Below are 25,065 nucleotides of genomic sequence, written 5' to 3'. Positions count from 1 at the left end.
ACCCTTTAAAGATGATTTCTGCAACTGATGCATTATGCCTTACAGGACAATTCCCGCAACTACATGAACTGCAATCTGACTTTACCCATCAAATTTTGATGATTAGGCATGGTTATACGGGTCTGTAGCCAGCCTGGTAAATCCGAGGTAAGAGTGGTTGGTCATTTTAAATTTTTAAACAAGTACAGTATTGCAAATGGGTAATTACAGTATCAATCATTAGAATAAAGAAACTTTATGTTGATGGGGAGGTGATCACAAACAAACTGTCTTAACTCACAAATTCATGAGGTTAGCAAAGTGACGATTGTACTGTAGAACCAAAGCATTTTAGTATCTCCCAAGTTTGGTGTATGTACAGTGTAGAGGCATTACTTCGTTCCATTTCATATAGCAGACAGAAATGAAGTAAATCTGTTCTGGGTTTTTGTTTTTACTCTCTGCTTATCATGCTATGTCCAAACTTTCATTATACAGTACCATCTTCCTCAATTTACTGTATATAGGTACCGGGTATGTGTATTTGGTTATACAGTACAGTATTCATAATACCTGTACTGTACTATAATTTCTTCTTCAGCTCATTCACACAACTCGGGAAACTACTGGACAAGCACTGCATAGATCAGGAAATTATGAATATACAATATGTATTAATATTCTCTCTCTAATACACACATCCAGTACACCCAGACAACCAGCCAAATGTCTTACAATAAAAGTTACCGCATAAACCACGTGAAAAATAGTCTACGATATTTTTCAGTGTTTATAACTATCTTATTCAAAGTACTGTACTGCACTTTTATTTTCACTACTACAGACAAATTAGGATACAGTACTGTACAATATACAACTCAAGATATAAAGTAGCAGCATTCAAACAAACTCCAAAACTCCTCACCTCTACGTTCACAAAGGTTCTTCACTTAAATAAAAAAAATTTCTTGACAAAATCTACATGTACCAATTATAAAGTACTACACTTCATTCATAAAATGAGTCGAAAATCACCTAAAGTTTCATCATATCAAGGGTTCAAAGTTAGCATGATACTATTTTTTTGCGAATTGCTGGATATACTGTACACTATACCGGTATCTTCCAAATACATCCAAATTTTTTCCACATTGCAAAAAGTGTCGTGCTACCTTTGAACCCAATATAACACCTAATATGATTCTTACCTGTGCCATCATTATCAGTATTGCCACTAGCTGCACTTCCTGTCTCCATAGCAGAAAGACTAGTTGGCTCCATGTGGTCTGTCTCTGTGTCTCGGCTGGTGTCTGCACTTGTGTCGTCCATCTCAGAGGGGCCAGAGGTAATGGTAGTGACGCTCCTACTTATTAGTGTATCCCCTGTATCACTTATTTTTCTGTTAGTTGCATTACTTGCTCCCCTCTCACACAGTGTGTTGTCCGTTTCATCATCAGAGTCGGACTCAATAAGCCTCGTACGGTAGCTACGCTGACGTCTTTTTCCTTTACTGCTAAAAGCTCCGGAGGTTTCTCCATCTTTTTTGTCATTCTCCGATTTCACTTTTTTATTGCCTTCTTCATCTGATACCTCTGATCGTTCACTAGGAATGCTTAGGTCTTCTTTACTTTCCTTGTGTTCTCTTTTGTTACCTCCATTTTGTACTACAGTATCACTATCCTCCTTTGTGCAACAAGCTCCTCCGCCTAGATTTTTAAAGTAGGTCTCGGCTTCCTCTGCCATTTGGAGACCAACAAACTACCTGCAAATAAAATTCACAATAATGTAACTGTACCTGAAATTTCTACAATGTTTTGTTTTCATCACACAACTGATCAAGACTTCATGAAAGATATATTAACCTATTTAATATTTCATCAACAAAAATGTTAGGAAAAGCTGCTAGATTAATTTAATGAGCAACAGGTGTAACAGTACTCCTCTAGAAAAAGGAGGCCTAAAATTAGCTGTCTTACTAGTCAGCACAACTCAAACTCGGTCATCTTGTAAAAGAATCCTCCGTATTTGATTTAACAGGTTAGTCATTAGCAGCATAAGCCATGAAAGCCACGGAGGAGAGAGGGGGGTTTATGTCACTTGACTGCCTGTTAGAAGCAGTTAGGTAACAATATAATGAATGTAAGGACTTGGTACACATCTACCTCAAGGGTAAGCTGGGGGTGCCCAAAAGTACTGACCAACAACCCTTAGTACTGTGCCAGGTATGGAACTTAGGTGCTGCATTACGTCAAATAGCCTCTTAATAATTAGCACAATCTAATAGTACAGTACAGTCAACCCTCGCTTTACGCGGTCCCACTTTACGCGTTTCCACGTTTACGCGGTACCCTGCCGAACACGGAATGCTCACTTTCCGCAGTGCGTGTACCCCTTAATGCGGAGAGCGGCTGGCGGTCCTCTCGCGCCGCGCCATTTTTGGATCCAAACCTCCCGCCATGTTGTGTAAGCAGCGCAAGTAGGTTGCCCAGTGTATGTCTTTGTTGCGTTATCGGTGACGTCATATGACGTAGCGGACTGTGATTGGGCAAAACATCCTTACCTCCCTCCCTGCTAGCTGTGATTGGTTTAATGTAGTACTATGACGTGCCCCGCCGCGGGAGCGTTCAAGCCCCTTGACCTACCGCGTCAGTTACACCCCTCCCGGCTGCACCGTGTATATCAGTATCCATTGTTCCATAAGAATGGCTTCCACCGGACCACCACCACCACCACAAAGAAACCTTGCATTACCTGGACCCAGCCGCCCTAAGCCAAAGAAGACACGATGTTCCTTAAGCTACGAAATCAAATATAAGATCATACAAGAGTTGGAGAAAGGAACAAGACAGGTTGATCTCGCGCACCAGCATGGTGTTAACGAATCAACTATCAGGACAATTAAGAAGGATGCAGCCAAGATAAAGGAGCACATGAACATCACAAAGTCTACAGGTGCTTCTATGATCAAGTATTTCCACAACCAGGTGCTTCTCAAGACAGAAAAATTACTTGCGAGCTACTTGGTGCTTCAGGCGCGACGGAACATGGCGGTGGACACACGCTCAGTTAAGGAGTACGCACGTGAACTGTATGCTGCAGTGTCACGAAAGATGGGAATTACAGAGCCCAAACCCTTTAATGCTTCCTCTGGGTGGTTACAGAGGTTTAAGAAGAGGAGCAAGATCACCAATATCAACATTGGTGGTGAAGAAGCTAGTGCTGACCTTGTTGCGGCTAGGGAATTTCCTCATATTTTACGCGAGATTATGGAGAAAGGACAGTACACCGACGACCAGGTGTTTAACATGGACGAATCTGGTCTTTTTTGGAAAAAGCTACCTTCCAAGACCTTCGTTGTGAAGAATGCCAGCAAGTGTCGGGGCCGGAAGTTGCAGAAGGAGAGCATCACCGTCCTGTTTACCACCAATGCCTCCGGTACCTGTAAGCTCAAGTTATCGGTGATCCACACAGCACGCAAGCCGCACGCCTACAAGAGCATGGACATGACCAAGCTAAATGTCCACTGGCTGACCGCACGTAAGGCCTGGAAGTTCTCTACACTGTCCCTCTCCTGGTTTGATGACTGTTTCGTTCCCGATGTGAAGAAATTCTGTGAGCAACAGAATGTGCCATTCAAGATTTTGTTGCTGCTTGACAACGCACCAGGACACTCGCCCCTACTGTTAGATTGTCACCCCAACATAAAAGTGGTCTTCCTTCCTCCCAACACTACGTCTATAATACAGCCCATGGACCAAGAATTGATCTGTAGTGTAAAAGCTGCATTCTCTGCTAAAAAATTCAACCTCCTGAACGACTTCACCAACACCAAGGAAGAGTTGCGTAACCTGAGTGACACCAACACCGATAGCAAGAGCGAAGACGATGAGGATCAACAGTTGGCAGAGGAAGAAGTACTTTTAAAACAATTCTGGAGAACATTCAACATCAAGAAAGCTGTGGACTTCTTGGTGGAGACATGGGATCAGCTGTCTGTAGCAACTGTTCGTCACGCATGGAGACATGTGTTGCAAGGCATTCCGGGTGTTAGGCAGAGTAAATCTGTGACTGGTGAGGTTCAGACTGTTGCAGTAGCAGTGGACCTTGCCAGAGAAGCTGCGCAGTGTTACAGCTGCAGGCTTCTTCGAGACCACCAACGACGACATCCTGGAGGTGATAAGGGATCCTGATGTGACTACCGACGAGATGGTAGATGATGATAACGTCAGTGAAGAGGCAGGTGGTGCGTCATCCCAAGAAGAATGCCGCTTATCCCATAGTAATGTAAGGGGTGCCATCGAGTGTATTGAGAAAGTCAAGCTCCTCCTTTCCGACAACCCTGACGCAAACAGGTATGAAATCTTCACTACCCAGCTGTTGCAGACTATGGAGCCCTACATCAAGGATTATCACAACAACATAAACACCAGCCGTCAGCAAAGCATAACAGAGTTCTTCGCCCGCAACCCACCACAGCCAGCCCAAGCCAGTGACAGAGGCAGAGACAGTGATGATGACTTTGAGGGATTTGTCAGGGAGGCACTAGTAAGTGTGGATGACACCGATGAAGACTCACTTGAGGGCCAGTAGCCTGCCCTCTGCTTCGAAACCAGCCTCCATTCCCTTATGCCGACCCATCTCTTCTACTAACGTAAGTGTTAACCCCAACCTTGTTTTTTCTAACCTAACCTTCAGTTTATTATTCTCTTATTGATTGTTCCCTTCTACATTATGTGTGGGTGAATACCATCATAAAGTTAAGATGTTATTTTTAGTAAAACGTACGTATTGTGTCGGGAAAAAGTGGAGTTTGGGGGTCGGCCCGGTCTCTATTTCAATTAATCCCATATGTTATGTTGTTCACTTTACGCGTTTCTCACTTTAAGCGGGCCACCGTGGGTTCAATTAACAGCGTAAAGTGAGGGTTCACTGTACATGTATATCCATTTGTATAACCCAACCTTACCCATAAAATTGCACTAAGTGCACAGTAGTACCCATAAAAGCAATGAAAATTAACTTATGCACCTAAACACACTCAGTGGCCTTCAGAATGTGTCCCTATCTACTGCATTATTTTGATCTGCCATGAAATAATGCACCTTAACACAACCAGCATTCTAATGCCTCCGTATCAAAACTGAGATTAAAGCTTCTCGAGATGCTAAGTAGATTGAACTCTTATGCCAGTACTGTACATGCAAAATCAACCTACAGTGACAGAAGATCTCTCCAGGTTAGTTCTCCTTTACCATGTTCTGTATGAAATATCCCTAATGCGTGTAGATGTGTTACACTGTAGTATTATGACTTATTATCCTACTACTGTACTCTATAATACCAATAGTTTTTTATATCATTCATTAAGTTCAGAATTCAATATATCTGTAGTACATCATGCCTTTAAAATTTGCGGCCTTCGATTATTCGCGTATGACACCCTGATTGTACCGAAGAATGTCTGAGGGTACTTCTAAAGTTGGTGGCAGGTTCGCGGTCAGGAAGGGGGAGCGCGTGAGTTTCATGGCTCTCACAAGTGGTCTCTGTTGTCCCAGGAGGCTGGGCCACACTCACTCTCCGTCTCATGCATGTGCTACTCTGCTCTCTAAAGAACTGTGCTCCTCGTGCTTGGGATGGTTGCCAAACACCCTCAACCATCTTCAACCAGCTGCGGGAAGGCGCCCAAACAAGTGAGAGAAAAGGTCATAACCCTCATGGAGAAGACACAACTGGTAGGCAAACTGAGGAGTGGATAAAGCTTTGCAGCATGTGGCAGGGAGTATGGCATCAATGAGTCAACTGTCCGCTACATCAAGGAAAAAAGAGGGATATTCGTAATGCCATTGCCCTAAGTGCCCCCTCTTCTGCCAAGATAGCCGTTAATGTGAGGGATACAGCTATGGTGAAGATGTAGAAAGCCCTTAACATCTGGATTGAGGACTGTAACTGCCCGCCGCCACATCCCTCTCAGCCAGAAGTTTATCCGTGACAAAGCCAAGGACCTGTATGACCAATTCCGTGGTGAAGGTGGTGCTAATGCTGGTGGTTCTGGTGATACCATAGAAAAAGGTTTTAATGCCAGTAAGGGGTGGTTTGAGAACTTGAAGTGCTACAACCTACATAACTTGAGGATCATTGATGAGTCAGCCTCAGCAGACAATGTAGCAGCAAAGGAGTATCCTGAGGTCTTTGCTGAGATTATCTGGGAGAAGGGTTACAAGCCAGAGCAAGTTTTCAATGCTGATGAGACTGGTTTGTGGTGGAAGAATATGCCAGCCAGGACATTCATTTCCAAGGAGGAATGGAGTGCACTGGACTTCAAGGTGGCCAAAGATCATGTGTCTATCCTGCAGTGTTGCCACACTGCAGGGCAAATGATCAAGCCCATGCTGCTGCACCAAGCCAAATATCCGTGAGCACTCAAGAACAAAGACATGCACCTCCTCCTAGTTTTCTACGCTCAAACAAGAAAGCCAGGATGATGGTAGTGTTGTTCGCTGACTGGTTTTACAATTGTTCTGTGCGAAAGGTCAAGGATTACCTGCAAAAGAAAGGCTCTGGCCACCCCAAAGCCCTCAAGGTTGCCAACAAAAACGTCGAGGTGGTTTTGCTGCCCAAGAACACAGCATCATTGCTCCAACCACTCAACCAGGGAATCATTGCTGTCCTCAAGGTCAAGTACATGACTCGCTCCTTCAGCAGGATATGGCAAGCCTTGAACGAGGACACATGGGATGGTGCCGAGTCAGTGTGGGAAATGTGGAAGAAGTTCTCCAGTGCAGACTGCATCTCCTTCATCAAGCAGTGCCATGCTAACCTGACAGCCCTCTGTGCTAACTCCTGCTGGAGGGCCTTGTGGCTAGAGGTGGCAAATGACTGCTGGCTTCCCCACAGTCGACCAGGATGTGCAGCACATCACCCAGCTTGCCCATCAAGTGGGAGGTGAGGGGTTTGACGTCATACAGGAGGAAGAAATGCAAGAGGAGCTCCTGCGTCATGCTAGGGAAGAGCTGACTGAGGAAGAGCTGGCCGAGCTTGTAAAGGAGCAGCGTCGTGAGGATGAGGAGGAAGAAGAAGGTGAAGTGGAGAAGGTGCCCACCTTAACTGTCATAGCCTCAACAGGCACTCGTGAGCATGTTTTTCGAGACCAATCACTCTATCGAGAGATCAGTCAACTTCAAGAGAGGGTTCAAAAAGCTCCTACTTCCTTACAAGGAAATAATGAAGGAACTCAAGTGCTCCTCCTCCTGATTCTGATTCCGACATGGACGACCCTCCTCCTGCTGCCTCCAGCTCTGACCTCCCTCCGCTCTTCTCTTCCAAGGCAGATGAGGAGCACTTGTAACTCCCCTGCCTCCATCTTCATCATCACCATTATCTTTATGTTATTCATCATTTTCTTCACCACCAGCACAAGCAGAGGTGGAGGCCATTATCTTGACTCGACAGGTGATAGCACCACCCAAAAAAGCACACAATAACAGCCCGGACGAACGCTAGGATAGCGCGGGCTACAACGCGATAGTTGCGTTCTTGTAAGCCTCTTTTACGTTCACCACCAGCAATTCGATCAACAGAACGCTTCTTGGAAACATTCTTCCTAACTTGTCTTTCCATATTCATCGCTAACACAACAAAATTAGAGAAAATTGCGAAAATCACGGGGTCATTGACAGAAACCGCACGATTCAACTGATCACGTGATGTAAACAGAGAGCGCTGGTGTAAACCGTTATTTGTCCTCACTGCGAAACATTCTTTTTATTTTTTATTTTCATACAGTATTTATAGGTAACAGTTAAATTTGAAAAAAACAAAATAAATAAATAAATACAAAAAATTACAGAGTACCTCTCAAAAAACACTTCACAAACAAAAGACACGAATCAATTGAAAATGTGATGTCGAACGTGAATTGTAAACATTGCATAACCCCACGCTACGCTTAAAACGTTGAGGATGGAATCAAAACATTGAGGATGGAATCGTGCTAAGCCAACAAATGTATGCAAAGTTTGCGTTTTACAAACAGAGTTCCCCTATTCATCAATCGTGTTGCAACCAATTTGAAATGACAAAACAAGCGTTGTAGCAGAAATGACTGCAACTGGTATGAGGGCTGTGAAGTCATTCAAGATGGTGGCCAGCATTCAGCTTGCTGGATCTCACGAAATTCACGATATTTTACGTCAAATATAAGACTTGGTTACATGAGGTAGTGCTCGCGAAATTCAAAAACGCAAAATGAAATAGCGCAAAATATGAGAGCTTACTGTACTTAAAATAATGTAAAAAATATTTTTACGAAAATTACTTTTTTTTCGTAAGAAAAATGTACCCCCCTCCTGGTCAGCAAATTATATTTGCGGATTTGGCAACTTGCAGTCATTTTGAGACCCAAACCCATGCAAATTTTAAGGGCATGCATGTATTCATAGGTGAACACTATCAAAATTTGGTTCTATGAAAAGAATGTTCCTCCTAATCACTTATTTTTGTAAGTAATTAAAGAGCTCTTAAAGGCACACTGTGAAATAAGGTGACACATTACCGACATTGTTTTGCTTGTTAATGTTACATACTAATACCAGTATACAGTATTGTCTCACACACAGCAAGCTGCCTTGAGTAAGTTTGGCCTAAATGCTTTGTGGATGTTATATCAATACTGTATGTCTACGTGCACAGTTAGTTCATCCCTCTAGATAAGCTATATATTCTATGAAGCCCTTAACAAAATTAATACAGTACACTTATTCCAAAAGTCTCTTTACTCAGAAAATTTTCCAACTAGAAGTAGATTAGCAGGATGGAAAAATAATTTTTTTCTCTATTTTTACACTAATTTTCACATACCCAGTACTGTATATGTAATGTGACAGTTAATAATTAATAGGACCAGTGTTAACACTTGAGTGGCTGCCTCCCATCATATTGTAACTATGTTAACAGAGGGTAAAGGGACTTATCGGACACCTAGTAATACAGTATATAACTACTGTATGTAAAAAAAATTAAAGACAAGAAATAAATATATTCCTATAACTATAAAAAGACATGGTTGATGCACAGTGTAAAACGAGTAAAATTGTGAGACAGCAAAAACCCACAAAGACTCCTATTCAGTCTGCTGGTCTCGTACACTCTTTGTTCATGACAACACACTAGGGGGCCCATGTTCAGCTTTTTTCTGAAGAAGAAACAATTAAAATACTGTACAGTATTGCTAAAAACATGCTATAAATAATACTATAATGTAGAGTGTAAGGGATTATTCTGATGGAGTCAAAATGTAGTGTGTGTGTGGCAAGATGATGGTGTGGTTGGAGTGGAGGATCATAGTTGGTTTCATAACTGAATGGCCTGTGGCAGTGGTGAGGTGATGTTTATGTCTATTGAGGTTGGAGTCTTCTCTTTCATTTGTTATTACAATGTAGCATACCACACAGATTTTCATGTAACTTAAACGGTTCTTTTATCATCTATGCAAATTTAAAATAAACAAAACATTTAGCGTTCAGTAAAATTTCAGATTCTGACCAAAGAGAAGTATTTTTGGGAGTTTCAGGAATAAAGCCATGTTTCTCCTTATTTGTTCTTCAATAAAAACATGATGTTCTGTTGAACACAACACACTGTACTAAGACTATAACATATTCGGGGACTTTATACCCTAAATTACAAAAGGATTACATTCCCAATCTTATCATAAACCAAATAATTGTAAATTAAATTGTCTATCCATTGATAATTTAATCATTGCAAATATGAAGATGTGTTCCTGTAAAATAAGACTTCTCCAATATCTAACAAAATGATACTTTGCAACACAACTTAAAGATGTGGATGCATAAAAATTGTAAAACAAAACAGTAATTTGTTTAATAGTTGCTACAGTTGACCGAGATGCTGTGACCCTAAAACTCTACCGATGGCCGTCGTATTTTCACCAGCCCCAATGTACCTTATCGCTTCCAACTTTACATTTAAATCGAAGATTTACCAAGGTGATACAATAAATTCTAACTTCTCCCTTACCCCTCATTATTGCACTTCACAGATTTTTGGTTCACAGAGATTTTCAAGAACACAACCCCCACAAAAGGCAAAGCCCAGGTGTATACTGTCTTTATTATTTCTCCATAACTACTACTAACTATCCCAGGATTAGTGCACACTGACCACGAAGTGGTAGTGCTGTGAATAACCCCAAAGAGAAAAAAATCCTTCTCTTGGTCTTCCCTTTCCTACCTTCTATCTACCTTTGAATTAAACACTATCAAAATTTTACTTCTCATTCTCTAAATCTGTCTATGCCACCAGTACAAATCCTGATACACTCTCTGGCTAATGCTTCTCTCAATTCCAGTTTTCCTCTTTTCTGTATTTATCAAACTCTACAACCTATTCATCCAACTTACTGTATTATTATTATAATTACAGGGATTATCAAATGAGCAATTTATGGTGCAGTTATGATAAAAATACAAGTGATACCCAGTATTTTAAACAACCAGGGTGTGGGAGTTATTAGTCTTAGCTACTCGTGCACATTATTAAGTGTTAGTTAGAATAAATGTCCTTTTCTACACATTTTGAGTGCTTTAGTGGTTGCACCTTAAACTATTTCTATATTCTGGTGGAACGCAGGACGTTTGGACCATGGGCCACGACCCCCGGATGTTCATAAATGCCCCCTTTTGCAAAGCAACACCTTACTTAGAACATGAACTCATCTCCCACTCCTCCACTTTAACTTTAGTATTTTCACCTGGCTAACACTAGATGATTACATTCAGCTGAAAAACCCCATCAGTATCGTTCAAGTGTTATCCTGTATTGTAATCTCTCCCTACTGATATACTCTTTCTGTCCTCACCCCTAGTATCCTGTCCCTCCCCCCACAAAAAGACACCTTCCCTGACACACCTCTCCTTCCCTCTTATTATTGAATACTTTGAATTCACACTTCAGAGTTCGGGTTCACACCTTATGGCGATAGAAGATTAGCAATGCTAGGTGGCAACTGCAGGAATGGAGCCAACTGTACTTCTCTCCCTCTCCATACATTTCTCAATTCACCTATTACACCATTTCCCTCTTCAATTCTGAGGTTCAATTAATCACTCACTGTCCCATTCCTTAGCACATCCACTCCAAGTTACCAGAAACAAAAATACACTAGTTTTTTCTCCTTGCCTTCCTTCTCAATTTTTTTTTTTTTTTTGTTCACATTCTCGTACTGTACACTATTAACATTCTTCTGGTATACATTCCCCCAAACTCATTCACTAATATTCCTAACTTTTCTTCTGAACTGACCACTAAGACAGTGTCTTATACAAATAGTAGCCGATTCACTTCCCACTTGCATTTCATACCATTATATACTCAACGTGCACTCCTCAACATTACCCTTGCTTTCATCTCTCTTACTACACCAACCATGAAGATATTGAACAACCATGGTGACACCCTTTATAATTCTATCTCTATTGGGAGCCAGTTTCCTTTATACCTAAAAACTCTAACCTATGCATAAAAACAAAGTACAGGGTATACCAATAACAATCGTTGTTGATGTTACATCACAAAGTATATAAACAAAATTTTTTTTTTAAATATTCAAAGTAATATAAAATAATGGAAGTAAAAAATAAGATTCATACAACAAACCTATAAAGGTCAAATATTAGATACAGCTAACTCGGACAATTATATATGGTTTCAACAATTCCAGCTGGTCCAGTATAAGAACACAAATATGAGTGTCAATACAGCACAAAAAGGTTAGGACACATCAGGCTTTCTTTTTCAATACAGTACTTGTCCTGTACCTACAGTACTGTATATACCTGTACTGTACTCAGCTTATAGTTACCATGAGCAATAACCTCACCCTGTCTTGGTGATAAAATTACATCACTGAGGCTTCAGTTCTCTGCACTGACATATACAGTAACCTTAACACACGTATTTTATTTACAATATTTATGATGAAAATCACCGAGGAACTTGTTCTTCTGAGGACATTTAGTAGCTGCTTTGGTGTTATTAAAACATACCCAAGTCTGATTAAGGACAAAACTGGTAACATCATGATCACAGTGCATTACTATACAATACAATGTGTAGCAATAGCACCGAAGTTTCAGTTTGATACCCATGCTATAAGGAAGAGATTCTTTCATACATAGGAATTATCTATTGAATTAATTTTTTTTTAAATTCTTACTCATTGGATAATTATCTCTTCTGTTATTAGTTACAGTGAGCACTCAATTTATGCAAATTCTACATAACAAGTCACATGTTAAAACAAAATCTGAAATACATGACCTTTCTTCTGTAAATTAAAGTTGTGGTACTGTACTACAAAAATTAAATAAAAACAGTACCTGTACATCTGCATGTTGCATAACTTATTTAATTAAATTTTGGATATAAAAATATAAGAAAATATAATTCAATGATACCCCAGTGCCCAAACAGCTATTGTAGACTAATTGCCCAAAGTAAAATTGAGATCATAAATTCACTTGAAGCCTATGTATATGATAAGAGCCATGTGATCTGTTAACACTGTATGGTGAAGAGTTGGCAGATATGCTTTAAATGACCAGTTATTTAAGATTTGCAATTGGAGATTAGTTTGGAATACATTTGTTGTACTGTACAGTATATACCATAACCAATTGGTACTGTATCAAATGTATAAAACACAAAAAAAAAATTTATTGACAATAAACATGACATAGCTGCAGGATGATTAATTACTGGGGATCCAGACGTATGATTAGAAATTACATTTGCCATAAGACTACTGATACTGAATCCTTTATGCTTGATGGTACAGTATTAAATAAATGTTTTCAGCAATAACCATGAAGTATGTGTCTCTCCTCTCTGTTTACTTTATATTTTACAAATGCTAAAATAGGTGCAAGTTTGAATTGCAAATATTACCATGGTTTAAGATAAACTTTATTGTAAAAAGTTTCAGAAAGATAAAAGTAATGTTCACTTTTGGAAAATAGGTTCATGCACAGAACATTAACAAACAACAGAAACTATTCTTAAAATAAGTTATAGTGCATAGCACATAGTTCATTCCCAACACAATGGACATATTTAATCCAAGTAAACGTATTAATACTGTAACCCGAGTGAACCAAAGAGCATACTGTACAGTTATATTCTACCTTATGTAGGGGAGAGTAGGGAGGGGGAGAACCAAGGCTGAGGAGAGGGGGGAGCAGAGAGAAGGATGTGAGAGTGGCCAGGAAAATGGAAAGGAAGAGAAAAGATTATAAAAATGATAAGAGGTAGGGGGAGAATGTGGAGAGAGGGTGTGAGGGAATTAATTTTGGAATATGCAGAAAGAGGGAGAAATTAAAGGATTGTATTGATGTGGTTGCTAAGTATGATGATTCTGGAAGGATGGGTTGGTATGTTAGGAGGTTTTGGTAGGGAGTGTGGGAAGTAGAGTATGAATTGCAATAAGTGGGGTTAGGACGGATAGGTTATATAGGTATTTTAAGGAGTGGAAACAGTGAATGACCATTGTGGTAAGTATGGTTAGGGTTTTTAGTAGATGGGGAAATAGATTGTGGTCAGAATATGATTAGAGAATGATAGAGACGCGTTTACATAATACTATCACATTATTTCCATATTTACGAGTACATTACTGTAATATTTATACGTATCAGTTACATTAAGCATAAAAAGAATTCTTGGCAGCAGCAGTATGACAACTGTTGTTTATAATCACAGGTCTGGATCTCCAGTAATAAATCATCCAGCAGTAATGTCATATTTCTCTCAATAACTTTCTTTTCCCATGTTTTGCACATCTGATACCAATCACCAATATATACAGTACTGTACAACAAAAGATTGAGGTTATTTACAATAATACATTTTAAATAACTGGTCATAAAAAAACAAATCTGTCAGCTATTTGCCATACAGTATTACCAAAGCACCTGGCTGATATCATGCATGTAGGCTAGAAGCACGTTTATGATCTTAACTGTACACAGAGTCAGAAGTGTACTCTAGTGTCCCTGAGTGATCATGTGTATGGTATACTGAAATAGATTTAACTCAACTAGTGAAGCAATGGCTTCAAAGGAGGGCAATGAAGTCTACCTAGAAAAACTGCAGTATATCTATTTCTAACACCACGATGAGGCAATCTGCTTACACCATCAACGAAATATTCTAGAAGAGTTAAAAGTTGTTAGTTAGTGTCAGCCAGGTTACTGTATGTGCAAACTTGAGATGAAAGACTGAGTACAATACAGCTTCAAATTATATTTATTATCCATGTAACTGTGTACGTACAGTACTGTAGTCAGTAGGTTTGATGTTTTTCCATCATTATGAACATTGTGTTATATATACTCCGTTGTTTCCATTTTCCCGTGTGATTTTATCAAGATATATATATATATATATATATATATATATATATATATATATATATATATATATATATATATATATATATATATATATATATATATATATATATATATATATATATATATATATATATATATATATATATATATATATATATATATATATATATATATATATATATATAAAATATATATATATATATATATAAAATATATATATATATATATATATATATATATATATATATATATATATATTTATATATATATTGTGTGTGTGTGTGTGGTGGGGGGGGAATAGTAAAAGATCTTTCAGATAAAAAAACTCCACCCCCCTTTTCCTTTAAGAGCTTTAAGTCAACTTGAGTGAATTCAATCAAACAAGGGTTTTCCAAGAATGTAAATCTTGCATATATTGTGGACTTACCGGGCACTGTACAATCTTACCAATACAGGTACAGTATAGGTAAAACTGCCATAGGCAGAACTTAAAGCACTCATTTTGAGTGTTAAAAATTACATTTTCAACCAAAAATGATTGACAGCTGTTCATTAGCTGTTATAAAGCCCTTCTAAGTACACTTGCTGCTTAGCATATCCTGCTTTTTGAGCAAAAGAAACCTAGTTTCCTGAAGGAGAAAATTCTTTCCTGCTCTCCCCTTAGGTTCATGCTCCATCATCAATCCATTATTATCTGAGTTGTTAGCTATCCCTAGCAGAGCCATCACATGACTACTTATGGCAGAGACAGATTTTTATCTTAAGTCACTTCAGACTGCACAAGAACTTCAGATTGCACCATCCTTCACTTGCAGTCTGCTCTACCTTCGTTTTAGTGCAGGTCACTCACCACTGTTTGTCGTAGTATGCTCTTGGCCATGAGATCCACAGCTGCCTCTCTCCTTATACTGTACTTTCACTCTGGTTTCAAGGTGTAGATGTATTGAGAGTAATGATGTCACAGGAAGAAATATCAGTGATGCTTCCACATATGTGCTTTGGCAGCTGCTATAGTTTCATCTCATGGTTGATGAGCAGTACTGTACCACAGCAGCCTTGGGAGTTCTTGAGTTTAGTCTTCCTTAGCTTGGAGTTCCTTTTAGTCGCATGACAAAAACTGTGAGCTAAAATGAAAATATGAAGAGGAAATCAGTCTCCCACCCACTTAATAATGAGCTAGGACTTGATGGTAAATGTTTAGTTTACCTCTGTGTTGTTATTTCTAGCAATTTTTTGACAGGATCTGCACCAATAGTACATTTGTTTTAATGCATAGAACAGTGGTTCTTAAACTGGGGTGGGCGCCAGAAGATTCCAAGGGGAGCGAAAGTGGTCAGAGAGAAAAGTCTGGTGAGGAACTGAATGCATCTTGTACACTATTGCCCATCCCTCCCACTCTATAATAACCAAGGGTTGCATTAGGGGGTGGGGGGGTGGGGGATCTAGGACTTGTGCAGAGAGGGGAAGCGATGCAAAAAAGTTTAAGAACCACTGGCCTAGAATGTAAATCCAGCCTGCCAGAGGGTCATTAAACAAAGTAAACACTTGTAGTACAATATAAACTTATCATATTAACAGAACCCCTACAACTGCATGACAGCAGTATACTGTACTATACACTATTTAAGTGTCTAAAATCACAAGGGAACACTTCATTCTCTATGGGATCAGAGAGGGCACTGTACATTCACACTGCATGAGGAAAGACTGGAATCTGTAGTTTGTTCCTGACATCGGCATTTTATAGTTAACAAGTAATGTCAACAAACAAGAGAATGGATTAGTGTGTCTGAGTTATGCCTGACAGCAATACAGTACTATCAAGATTTATCCCTTCTAAAGGCCTCTTCTTACCACACAGTTCTCCTCTAGAAATTTAGTATGTAAGTAAAGGATGATATATATTTTTTTAATTATTCAATTTCAAGATCCCAGTTACAAGTCAGGGCCTAGGTGTTTCCTCCCATAAATATGCTTGACTTAAAACTAATATGGAACAGAAAAAAGAACCAATAAATTCTAACCTAACCTAATGATCATGGTTTGGCTAAGTTACCTATGGTTGATTCTTGGTTGTATGTTTCATAAATGATTTTCAAGTATTTTCCTTGTTCTAATACTGGACTTGCATTCTATGCAATACATCAAAACAAATATATTGGTGAAAATCCTATTAAAAGAAAACTAAAAATACAACATGTGTATAGCAAAATATCAGCTTAACTATATAAATAAAAATGTAGGGTAAATGTTTCTCTCTCCAACATTATTTCTTGATTTTTAATGAGATCTTTACAGCTAATGGGAAGTAAGGAAAAAACTTAATCTGAAAACATTTATGAAGCCAACCACATGAACCAACTAAAGCAAACCTAATGATCCTAGATTGGTTTTGGTTAGTTTAGATGACCTTGGTTTATGTAGTCTACTTCATAAATTATTTCATAACTGCATGTTTTCCTACTTTGACACCCTATTTGACTGCTGTGCATTAAAACAAAAATATGGTACTGTACTGTTCTACTTGTACCACATTATGTCTTCACATTCTCTCAGGGGATCTTAATCAATGTTTTGTTTAATGCAAGAATGTAAATCTGATGTGAAAACCAGGGAAAAAATCATTTTGAAGATTAATGATAAAACAGATTGAAAGAATCAACCATTCCTAACCTAACCCAATCTACAGATTGTAGAGTAGTGTTGGTTAGGCTAAGTTTAAGATGGTTCTTATGGTCTGCCTTTTAAGTGGTTTCACACTAGCTTTTCACTTGCTTTGCCACCAGTTTCACATATTTTGCATTACAACAAACACATCAGAAGAACATGTCATAAAATATCAAAGAAATAAAATGGTCCAAGAAAAGGGTTTACCAAAATACAGAACAAGGAGTTCCTTAGGAAATTTGCAGGAAAAGTGACAGCTCAAGTTAACATACAACAAGATAAAAAGAAGTGGTGCCTCTATGCTTGTCACTGAAACTAGATGGTCTGCTAATTTAAGAGATAAGTCTACACAAGAAAGCAGTTAGATAAATGAAGTGCACTTCCTTTAAGGGAATATAACCAAATACAGTACTGTATAATTATGATCCCTCTAATCACACTGAATTTAAGGTATTAAATACCAAGAGGTTAAAGATTACCTTCAAGATAAGATCAATTGTTTTCGTGCCTATTTCAGGTAATTAATGTATTGAAGAAAGCCCAAAGTTTATGACCAGGCATATAGGTGAATCCATGACTATTGATTGCAAAATTTTTCAGACACTTACAGGCTCCAAATCACTTGTGTAGCCAAACAGCTAACCCAAATAATAATAATAATAAAAAACGAATACCTCAATACAAGCCTTATGGGAACAAATGAACTATCCAAGAAATATCATCTAATATCTAACCTTTCCGTCCTGATGGGTGTCATCACTTACCTAATGATAAGAACAAAATGTACAAAAAACGTAAATTACTCAGCCATATACAAGTCACCGTAGTTATGAGTTATGTTAATACAATAATCCATGTGGGTAATAACACCTCACAAAAATTCTTATCAAAACACTGCGACTCCAATCTGTAACTTAGAAAACGTAAACAAAGTGAAATGGTTCTTACTATCTATTTTTAGAAAAAATCCAACATAACCCTTTCGGTAAATGGCTGGGCTAGTTGTCAGCAATAAGGCAGTGGCACAGCAGGTAAGACAGCACACAATGAGGATGTTAAGCAGCAAGACGTACCGCCACAAACGTCAGGAGCACAGGAGTCGACTCTCGCTAAGATGGTTTGTTGTCGTCGGGGTGAGCAAACAACTGCCAACTGCGATGTTAACATTTTTATTTTATTTATTTAAAAAAAATGATGGGTAACATGTTATTTAAAATAAAATGGTCATCAATTATAATGTGAAAAAAAATATTATCAGTGTGTCATGTGAAATGAAAATTACATTTAATTGGGGGAAGTAATATTTATAAGGTATCAGCAACATCAGCTGGATCTTCCCAGCTGATTGGCGAAACACTTGCCCGCTAAACACAAAGCACATTGTAGTTTAACCCAATTACGGAGGTTAGATACAAGTATTTATTAAAATAAAAATATAAATTAAGAAGAAACTTTGAATTTTTAATACTTCATTAAAATTTGTTTGGTATTGATTTATATTATTATATTCCAATAACAATATTTTTCGAATAATATTTTGCAAATAATTTATTGAAAAGATAATTATGCTTAAATTTTGATGTGATCTTCTGTAGGGTGCTTCGAAGAATAAATTTTAATCGCGTTGGTAAGTGGTAATTACTGTACCCAGCCCCGTCGTTAGATTCATAGTCTAGGAGGGGCAGTTAACGGCCTTGCACCAAGGGGGGGAAAAGATTTATTAACGGCTCTGCCATACATGACATTATTAACTGTTATCTCTGTAATGAGATATGTATCTTAAAATATAAAAAAAATAAACGTAAAGGTACCGACATTACTGAACTTTAGTTTTGTACATATGCTACGATATATACTATTGCTGCGAGGTGTTAACGATCCATTTGCTGTTGTCGCTATTAGTTCACTGATATTATTCTTTATGAGAAGAATGCGATTTTTAACCTTCCCACTGGGTCACTGTCCACGTCGCATGTTGCATAAGAAAAAAAATAACTCTTACCGGACTGCCAAATCCCTAGTTCTCCAGCACACTAGGGTTAGTGTGCTGGAGCTAGGGATTGGGCTGTTTGATGACACTTGTTGACCAAGTCCAGTCTCTTGTGCTATGACCTATGAATTTGTTTCATTTAATCGATTTCTCGGTTATCTATGCATTTAGGTAGTAGGCAGCTACCAAACAGGGAGGTATTACTGCTTGGGAAGATACTGGAAGCATAATGTGCTGTCTAATCGTAGACCCTGCTGCCATATGGCATCACGAAAATTGTGACCAAGTCCCAGGTTGCTGACCTGACTTTCTACCTCATTTACACACAATTGCAGGGTCTCAATTGTTTCTCTTACAATTTTCAATTCAATTTCAATTTCAATTGGCTATTCCTTGATAGAGGAAGCGGGATCCTAGTGCTGTCACTGGGTACCCCTGTACAATAACACCAGAAGCATCTGGCAAGTGTCACAAGTATATACAGTAAAAATAAATATTATAAAGGGGCTTATTAAAGCCTAAGGAAGGAAGGATATTCCTTTAACACATAATCAATGTTATTTACATAATATCTGGCCAGTATGGGGAGGATCATCGTGTCTCCGTCAGGGGGTCGTGGAGTGGTGGTCCAGCAGGCGTCACGGAAGCGTTGTGTGTGGGGACATCTTAGGAGGTAGTGAATAAGGGTGCGGCTGTCGGGTCTTCTGCATAATGCAAAAGAGTGTTGCTCAGGGGATGCGGGGATACCAATCTCCCAAGCAAAGTCATACCCAATGATGATACGGGCAGCAATCACGTCCCTTTTCCGTGACCCTTTCCCATAGACATACGAGAGGTCAGGAAGTTTACGGAGGACATCGTACCAGGTGGGCTGCTTCCCGAGCTTCTCTCTGTTTTCGGCGAATTTGGTTCCTAAGCTGCAAAAGTGTTCGAGGAACAACGTAGTCAGGTGTGGCATTGTTGCAGCCAGTCTTGGCAAGGCCATCTGTTGCCTCATTCCTCAAGATACCGACATGACTGGGTATCCATAGGAATGTCACAGGACGGCCTGCATCCTGAAATGTGGATATTAACCCTCGTATTCGGAGGATGAGGTCCTTATTTTCCCCTGATCCAAATGCGATCCCGTCGAGAGCAGACCTGGAATCGCAGCAGACAAGCAAGGGGCAGAAACCATCTGCTTCTTCCTCAGCGAGAAGGGCAGCAAGGAGGGCTATTAGTTCGACTTGAGTGGAGGATGCCCCGTCAGAAACTCTGAGAGAAAGTTTGAAAGGCTCAGGGGCATGAGGACGGGAGATGTAGACACCAGCCCCGGCCCGACCTGTAGCGGGGTCAACAGAGCCATCAGTGTAGAGGACGACCCTACCTGGGGACCAGTGGGCGATCCTGGAGAGGTGGTATTTGCAGAGAATAACAGGGTTCACGTGGGATTTCGGGAGCGGTCCACCGAGGGCAATCACTTCGGGTTGAAAATCCAGCCAGGGAGAAGGAGACGAACTAACAGCAGGGATGACAACAATATCAGGCAGGAGGTCGTGTTCCTGAAGGGCCAGGATGAGTGACCCTCGCCACTGTCTTCTAGATGGAGGTCGGCCTCGGACAGCAGGAGTCAAGTTGGCTTGGATATAGTTGCCCCGAGGATCCCGTAGAATGGAAACGGTAGTTTTTAGGTAAAACTCCTGGATCTCTTACCGTTGACAACACAACATACATATATTGTTTCTGACACTTGATCTTTTTTCACTTTTGTATTTCTTTTTGCTTCTTTATTATTATTATTATTATTATTATTATTATTATTATTATTAATATTATTATTATTATTATTATTGCAGTGTTGTTATTATTATTATTATTATTATTATTATTATTATTATTATTATTATTATTATTATTATTATTATTATTATTATTATTATTATTATTGTTATCATTATTATTTATTTATTTTTATTATAAATTTTACTAATCTGAAATATTATTATTATTATTATTATTATTATTATTATTATTATTATTATTATTATTACATTTTCGCCCCCCAGGCTCCGATGTGGGTCAGTGAACATATCTATAAGGGTTTTGGCTTCAGTATATACAGGGCCGGATTTACATGGAGATTAATGAGGTTGAAGCCCCAGGCCCCAAGCTTGAGGAGACCTCCAATCAACTGGAATCCTTACACTGTTGAGACACTATTTGTTACGGCAAGCAGCAAACACATAAACAAATAATATGTTAGGCTGTAAGTCATGTCATGTTTATTGGGTGTGCCTGCCCGTATACAGTATGTAGAGTGTTGAGATGGTTGAAGATGAGAGGCCCAGAAGGAGGTTGGAGCGTGTGAAGGGAGTTTGTTTATGTATAATTATAATCACCTGACTCAGCCATAGCTGACCAGCCAGGGGGCCAGGCTATAGGGTGGGCATTTCAGTATAGCTACCCATATCTTAGAGTCAACACCTACCCTGGCTTCTCTCTAGACTTTCAACACGTAAGTTTAACTAGTACTTATTGTGTACACAGGTAGACTGTGTCCATTGCATCATTTATCAGTGTGACAATATAGAAATATGGCAAATTGAGTACTCATTGTAAGTGTTAAGATTAGACTAATTACATAGCCATGATTGTTATGTAAATATATATTGGATTAAACATTTATGTAGGAGTGCCTATGCATGACTTATTTGAAATACTAAATGAATTGTATTCAACAGGTTTGACCGAATTATAATTTTCGAGTTCTAGGTGAAGAGTCTAAATATCCTTAACCGCCTGACTGGCGATTACACTATTCTTCAAAGGTTTAATAAAACCAGCCAAGCACTTTAAAGTTCTACACTTGACTTGAATAATGCAGTTGTATTGTTGAGTTTATTACAGGATTTTGTTTGGTCATTACGTTCTGAACTTGATTCATATAAAGAACAAAGAAAAGAGTTGGGTGAAGCTGACACATACAAGGAAGTCACTAGCAGAAAACGGTCGACAGAAGGGACAGTTTGATGAAGGGTCAAGTGAAGAAGCAGAGACCTGGAAAAGGGAAATTTCGAAGCGAGGTCTTTCTAACAACCATTGACCAGCTGAATACCGCACTTGCATTGAAAAGTCACTGTGATCTGTAGTCTCAGCATTACTTTATTGATATTGAGAACAGCCTGGGTGATGAAATGGTTCACTTTGCATCCTATGCCGCTGCTCATATCAATGATTCTCGTAACATGACTGAAAATCAAGACTGCAGCACTGAAATGATTACATACCGGATGCTTTTGCACCACGGATTGAGAGATGTCTTTGTTAATGTGAAAATAGCTTATCGAATGTATCTTTGTCTCGTGGTCTCAAACTGCAGCTTTTCAAAACTGAAACTGATCAAAGATGAAACATAAGCAATATTGAAACAAAAGCACCTGAATATGCTCTCACTAATGTACAGTTGCTTTCACATGAACGTACCACGGCCTGGGAGTGTGTGAGGGCACAGGTAATAGATGTGGCAAGGCAGTACCGTAGTCATGGGAGTAAAACCGTGGATTACGTACACTGTTTGCCGGTTCCCCGTTGTTCAGCCCAAGTCACCCAGCTGTGGCCTCACAACAATGCTGCATAAAATAAACAAATAAAGCATCCATGTGATAAGTGTTCTTCAGCACTGATGTGTGGCCACACAAACAGGGTAATTTCCGTTTCACGCCCGTTCATTCATCTCTGACTACGGCGCTTCCTTGCGACATCTCGTACCCCAACCCTCACACACTCCCAGGCTGTGGTACATTAAATGTGGAGGCAACTGTACTGTACAGTACATAGAAACTGGCATTTTGCGGGAACTGAGTTTTGATGATGTAATTCGAGATTTCGGAAACCAGAAAGCTCAAAAGGTTAAGTTCATTGGTTAAAAATTAGTCGACAAACGGAAATCTTTTAAGTTTGTGTTCCGTTTTATTTGCCTTTAACCTTATTGTAAAACTTGTTTTATTCAGTTTTAGTAAATGGAAAATATAGAGGTAAAGTTATTTTGTTTTGCACCAAAATCCATATACGAGTCCTATGATAATCATGCTTGTGTATAGTGTTCATAAAATCCAATATAATTTTATTCAAAAGGGCCCCCAAATAGAATTAGCCTCAGGCCCCAAGTACTTTTAATCCGCCCCTAAGTATATAGTGATTATGAGCAGAATTTTTTTGCATGGTTATGTACAGCACAGTGCAAATAAAAACACTGGACTTCTGAGATATATTTTCGTGATGAGGTAATCCCAATCTTACTTGTAACAAATCCCAATATTGTACACAGAAAAGCACTGGACTGTCACGTGATGTAAACAATGGTCTATACGAACCTGTTATACCGGGTGCCAGACCGTGATTGAGTTAACTGTCCAGGCGCAGGCGGCGACGGGTAGCTGGTCGGGCATTACACACGTACAGTACATTACTGTACGAGTCATGTATTAGCCCCTGTCTAGCAGATAGTAATGGTTATAGAAATGTGGGCTATATACATTATGGTTATATATTTACTACACCCACAGTAATTAAACTATGAGCAAGTGTCTAGTGATGTATGTCACGTAATCTCAATGTCTTTCAAATGACCTTGGCACACGACTGACCAGCAGGGTCAGCACCGGCGAAGTCAGTCTTGACTGGTTTCTCTCACACACCTAACGTGTGTCACGAAGCTCGTTACACTTCGCATCGTTACTGTAACACTCACAGCTCATAGCGTTAGTTACGGTGATATATTCTAAGTTTATTGTGCAATAGTCTATTTTCTTAATAAAAGGACAAACGATCATTTGGGTATTTGACTTAATCCAAAAACATTTATTAGTGTTACTTCCAGTGTACCTCAAGAGCTGAAACTTCAGGACAATTCATCAGTGATTACAACAGGTAACCGGAAGCAACAGTCAAGATCGCGATGACTAAGGGGTTAGAGGTCGGTTGTGGTGCGCTCAGCGAGAAATACAGTATTTGTGAAAGATTTTTCCTCTAGTTTCACATTCACATAGGCAGTATAACTTAAAATTAAAAAATTTGTGTCCATGAGACGTCTTTTAATACATCTAAAAATATATATTTTTGGCTGTAGTATGATGTACAAAAAGTCAACAAGGAACTTTGAATGTTATTTCGCATACAAAATTTTTAGAAAACAAGATCCACAAGTAGTATCGGTTGACTTACAGTCCGTTTTGAAACTGGGGGGTCAGCAGTACGGTCTGGGGGAGCAGTAAAATCTGTGGGGAAGGGCATAACTGTACCTACATCAGACCAAGCTCAAGGACGAACCACCGATTCGATTATTAACATACAATAAAGAATACTTTGATAGGTGTAATAATAATAATAATTATAATAATAATAATAATAATAATAATAATAATAACAATAATTATTATTATTATTATTATTATTATTATTATTATTATTATTATTATTATTATTATTTTATTATTCGGTAAAATTTTCATACAGGTTTAAAATTGGATAAGCATGTTTATAAACTATGCGGTTATACAGTTCAGCATGAATATAGAAAATATACTGTAGATATATATTGCACATAGGCCGTGGGAGTATACAGTTTCCTGTGTGCCGAGACAGTGCAGGTAAACAACAACGGTAAACAGTACGGCAACTTGACCAAGGATAGCCGACAAAGATGTCAAGTGCTTATTTCCTGGTGTTCGGAAAATGAGGGACAGTTTTTGCGTGGCATTCACACACATAAATATCATAAGATGCATCACATTTCACATAGTTACAACTAATTCCAGTCACCAATATCTCTGCAAAACATGGAAGACGACTGCTTCCATCCATCAGCTCCTATATACCCTGCAGCAGGGTACGCCAACACGTCGACCGCGAGCGAATGGAAGCTCGCTGTTTGCCAAACTTTATCCTCTTCGCCACTGATCTGCTCGTTAGTCACTTGGGCGGTCAGTCACGTCTCTGTTACGCACTGTTGGCATGTACTGG

At 39.0% G+C, this 25,065-nt stretch overlaps 1 protein-coding gene across 6 annotated transcripts in view; it reads right to left on the bottom strand.

The window, feature by feature from the left end:
* LOC121871486 (DDB1- and CUL4-associated factor 8-like) overlaps window positions 1-18,231 on the bottom strand; it is a 53,401-nt gene extending 35,170 nt beyond the window's left edge. For 3 of the 6 annotated variants that reach the window (XM_042373848.1, XM_042373852.1, XM_042373853.1), the window contains exons 1-3: window positions 18,149-18,216; window positions 15,259-15,532; window positions 1,188-1,741 (exon numbers count right to left, since the gene is read on the bottom strand). In XM_042373848.1, coding sequence (XP_042229782.1) covers window positions 1,188-1,722 — 535 coding nt within the window. In that variant the 5' untranslated portion in view covers window positions 1,723-1,741; window positions 15,259-15,532; window positions 18,149-18,216. Of the gene's footprint in view, window positions 1-1,187; window positions 1,742-15,258; window positions 15,533-18,023 lie in introns of all 6 variants that reach the window. The other 3 variants (XM_042373850.1, XM_042373849.1, XM_042373851.1) reach the window with 3 other exon arrangements.
* Between the last annotated feature and the right edge of the window lie 6,834 nt (window positions 18,232-25,065).

Source organism: Homarus americanus, unplaced genomic scaffold, assembly GCF_018991925.1.
Source record: "Homarus americanus isolate GMGI-L3 unplaced genomic scaffold, GMGI_Hamer_2.0 scaffold45698, whole genome shotgun sequence".
In the NCBI taxonomy this organism is placed as follows: domain Eukaryota; kingdom Metazoa; phylum Arthropoda; class Malacostraca; order Decapoda; family Nephropidae; genus Homarus; species Homarus americanus.
The sequence above is the reverse complement of the archived record's forward strand: the minus strand, read 5'-3'. Positions and strand labels throughout refer to the sequence as shown.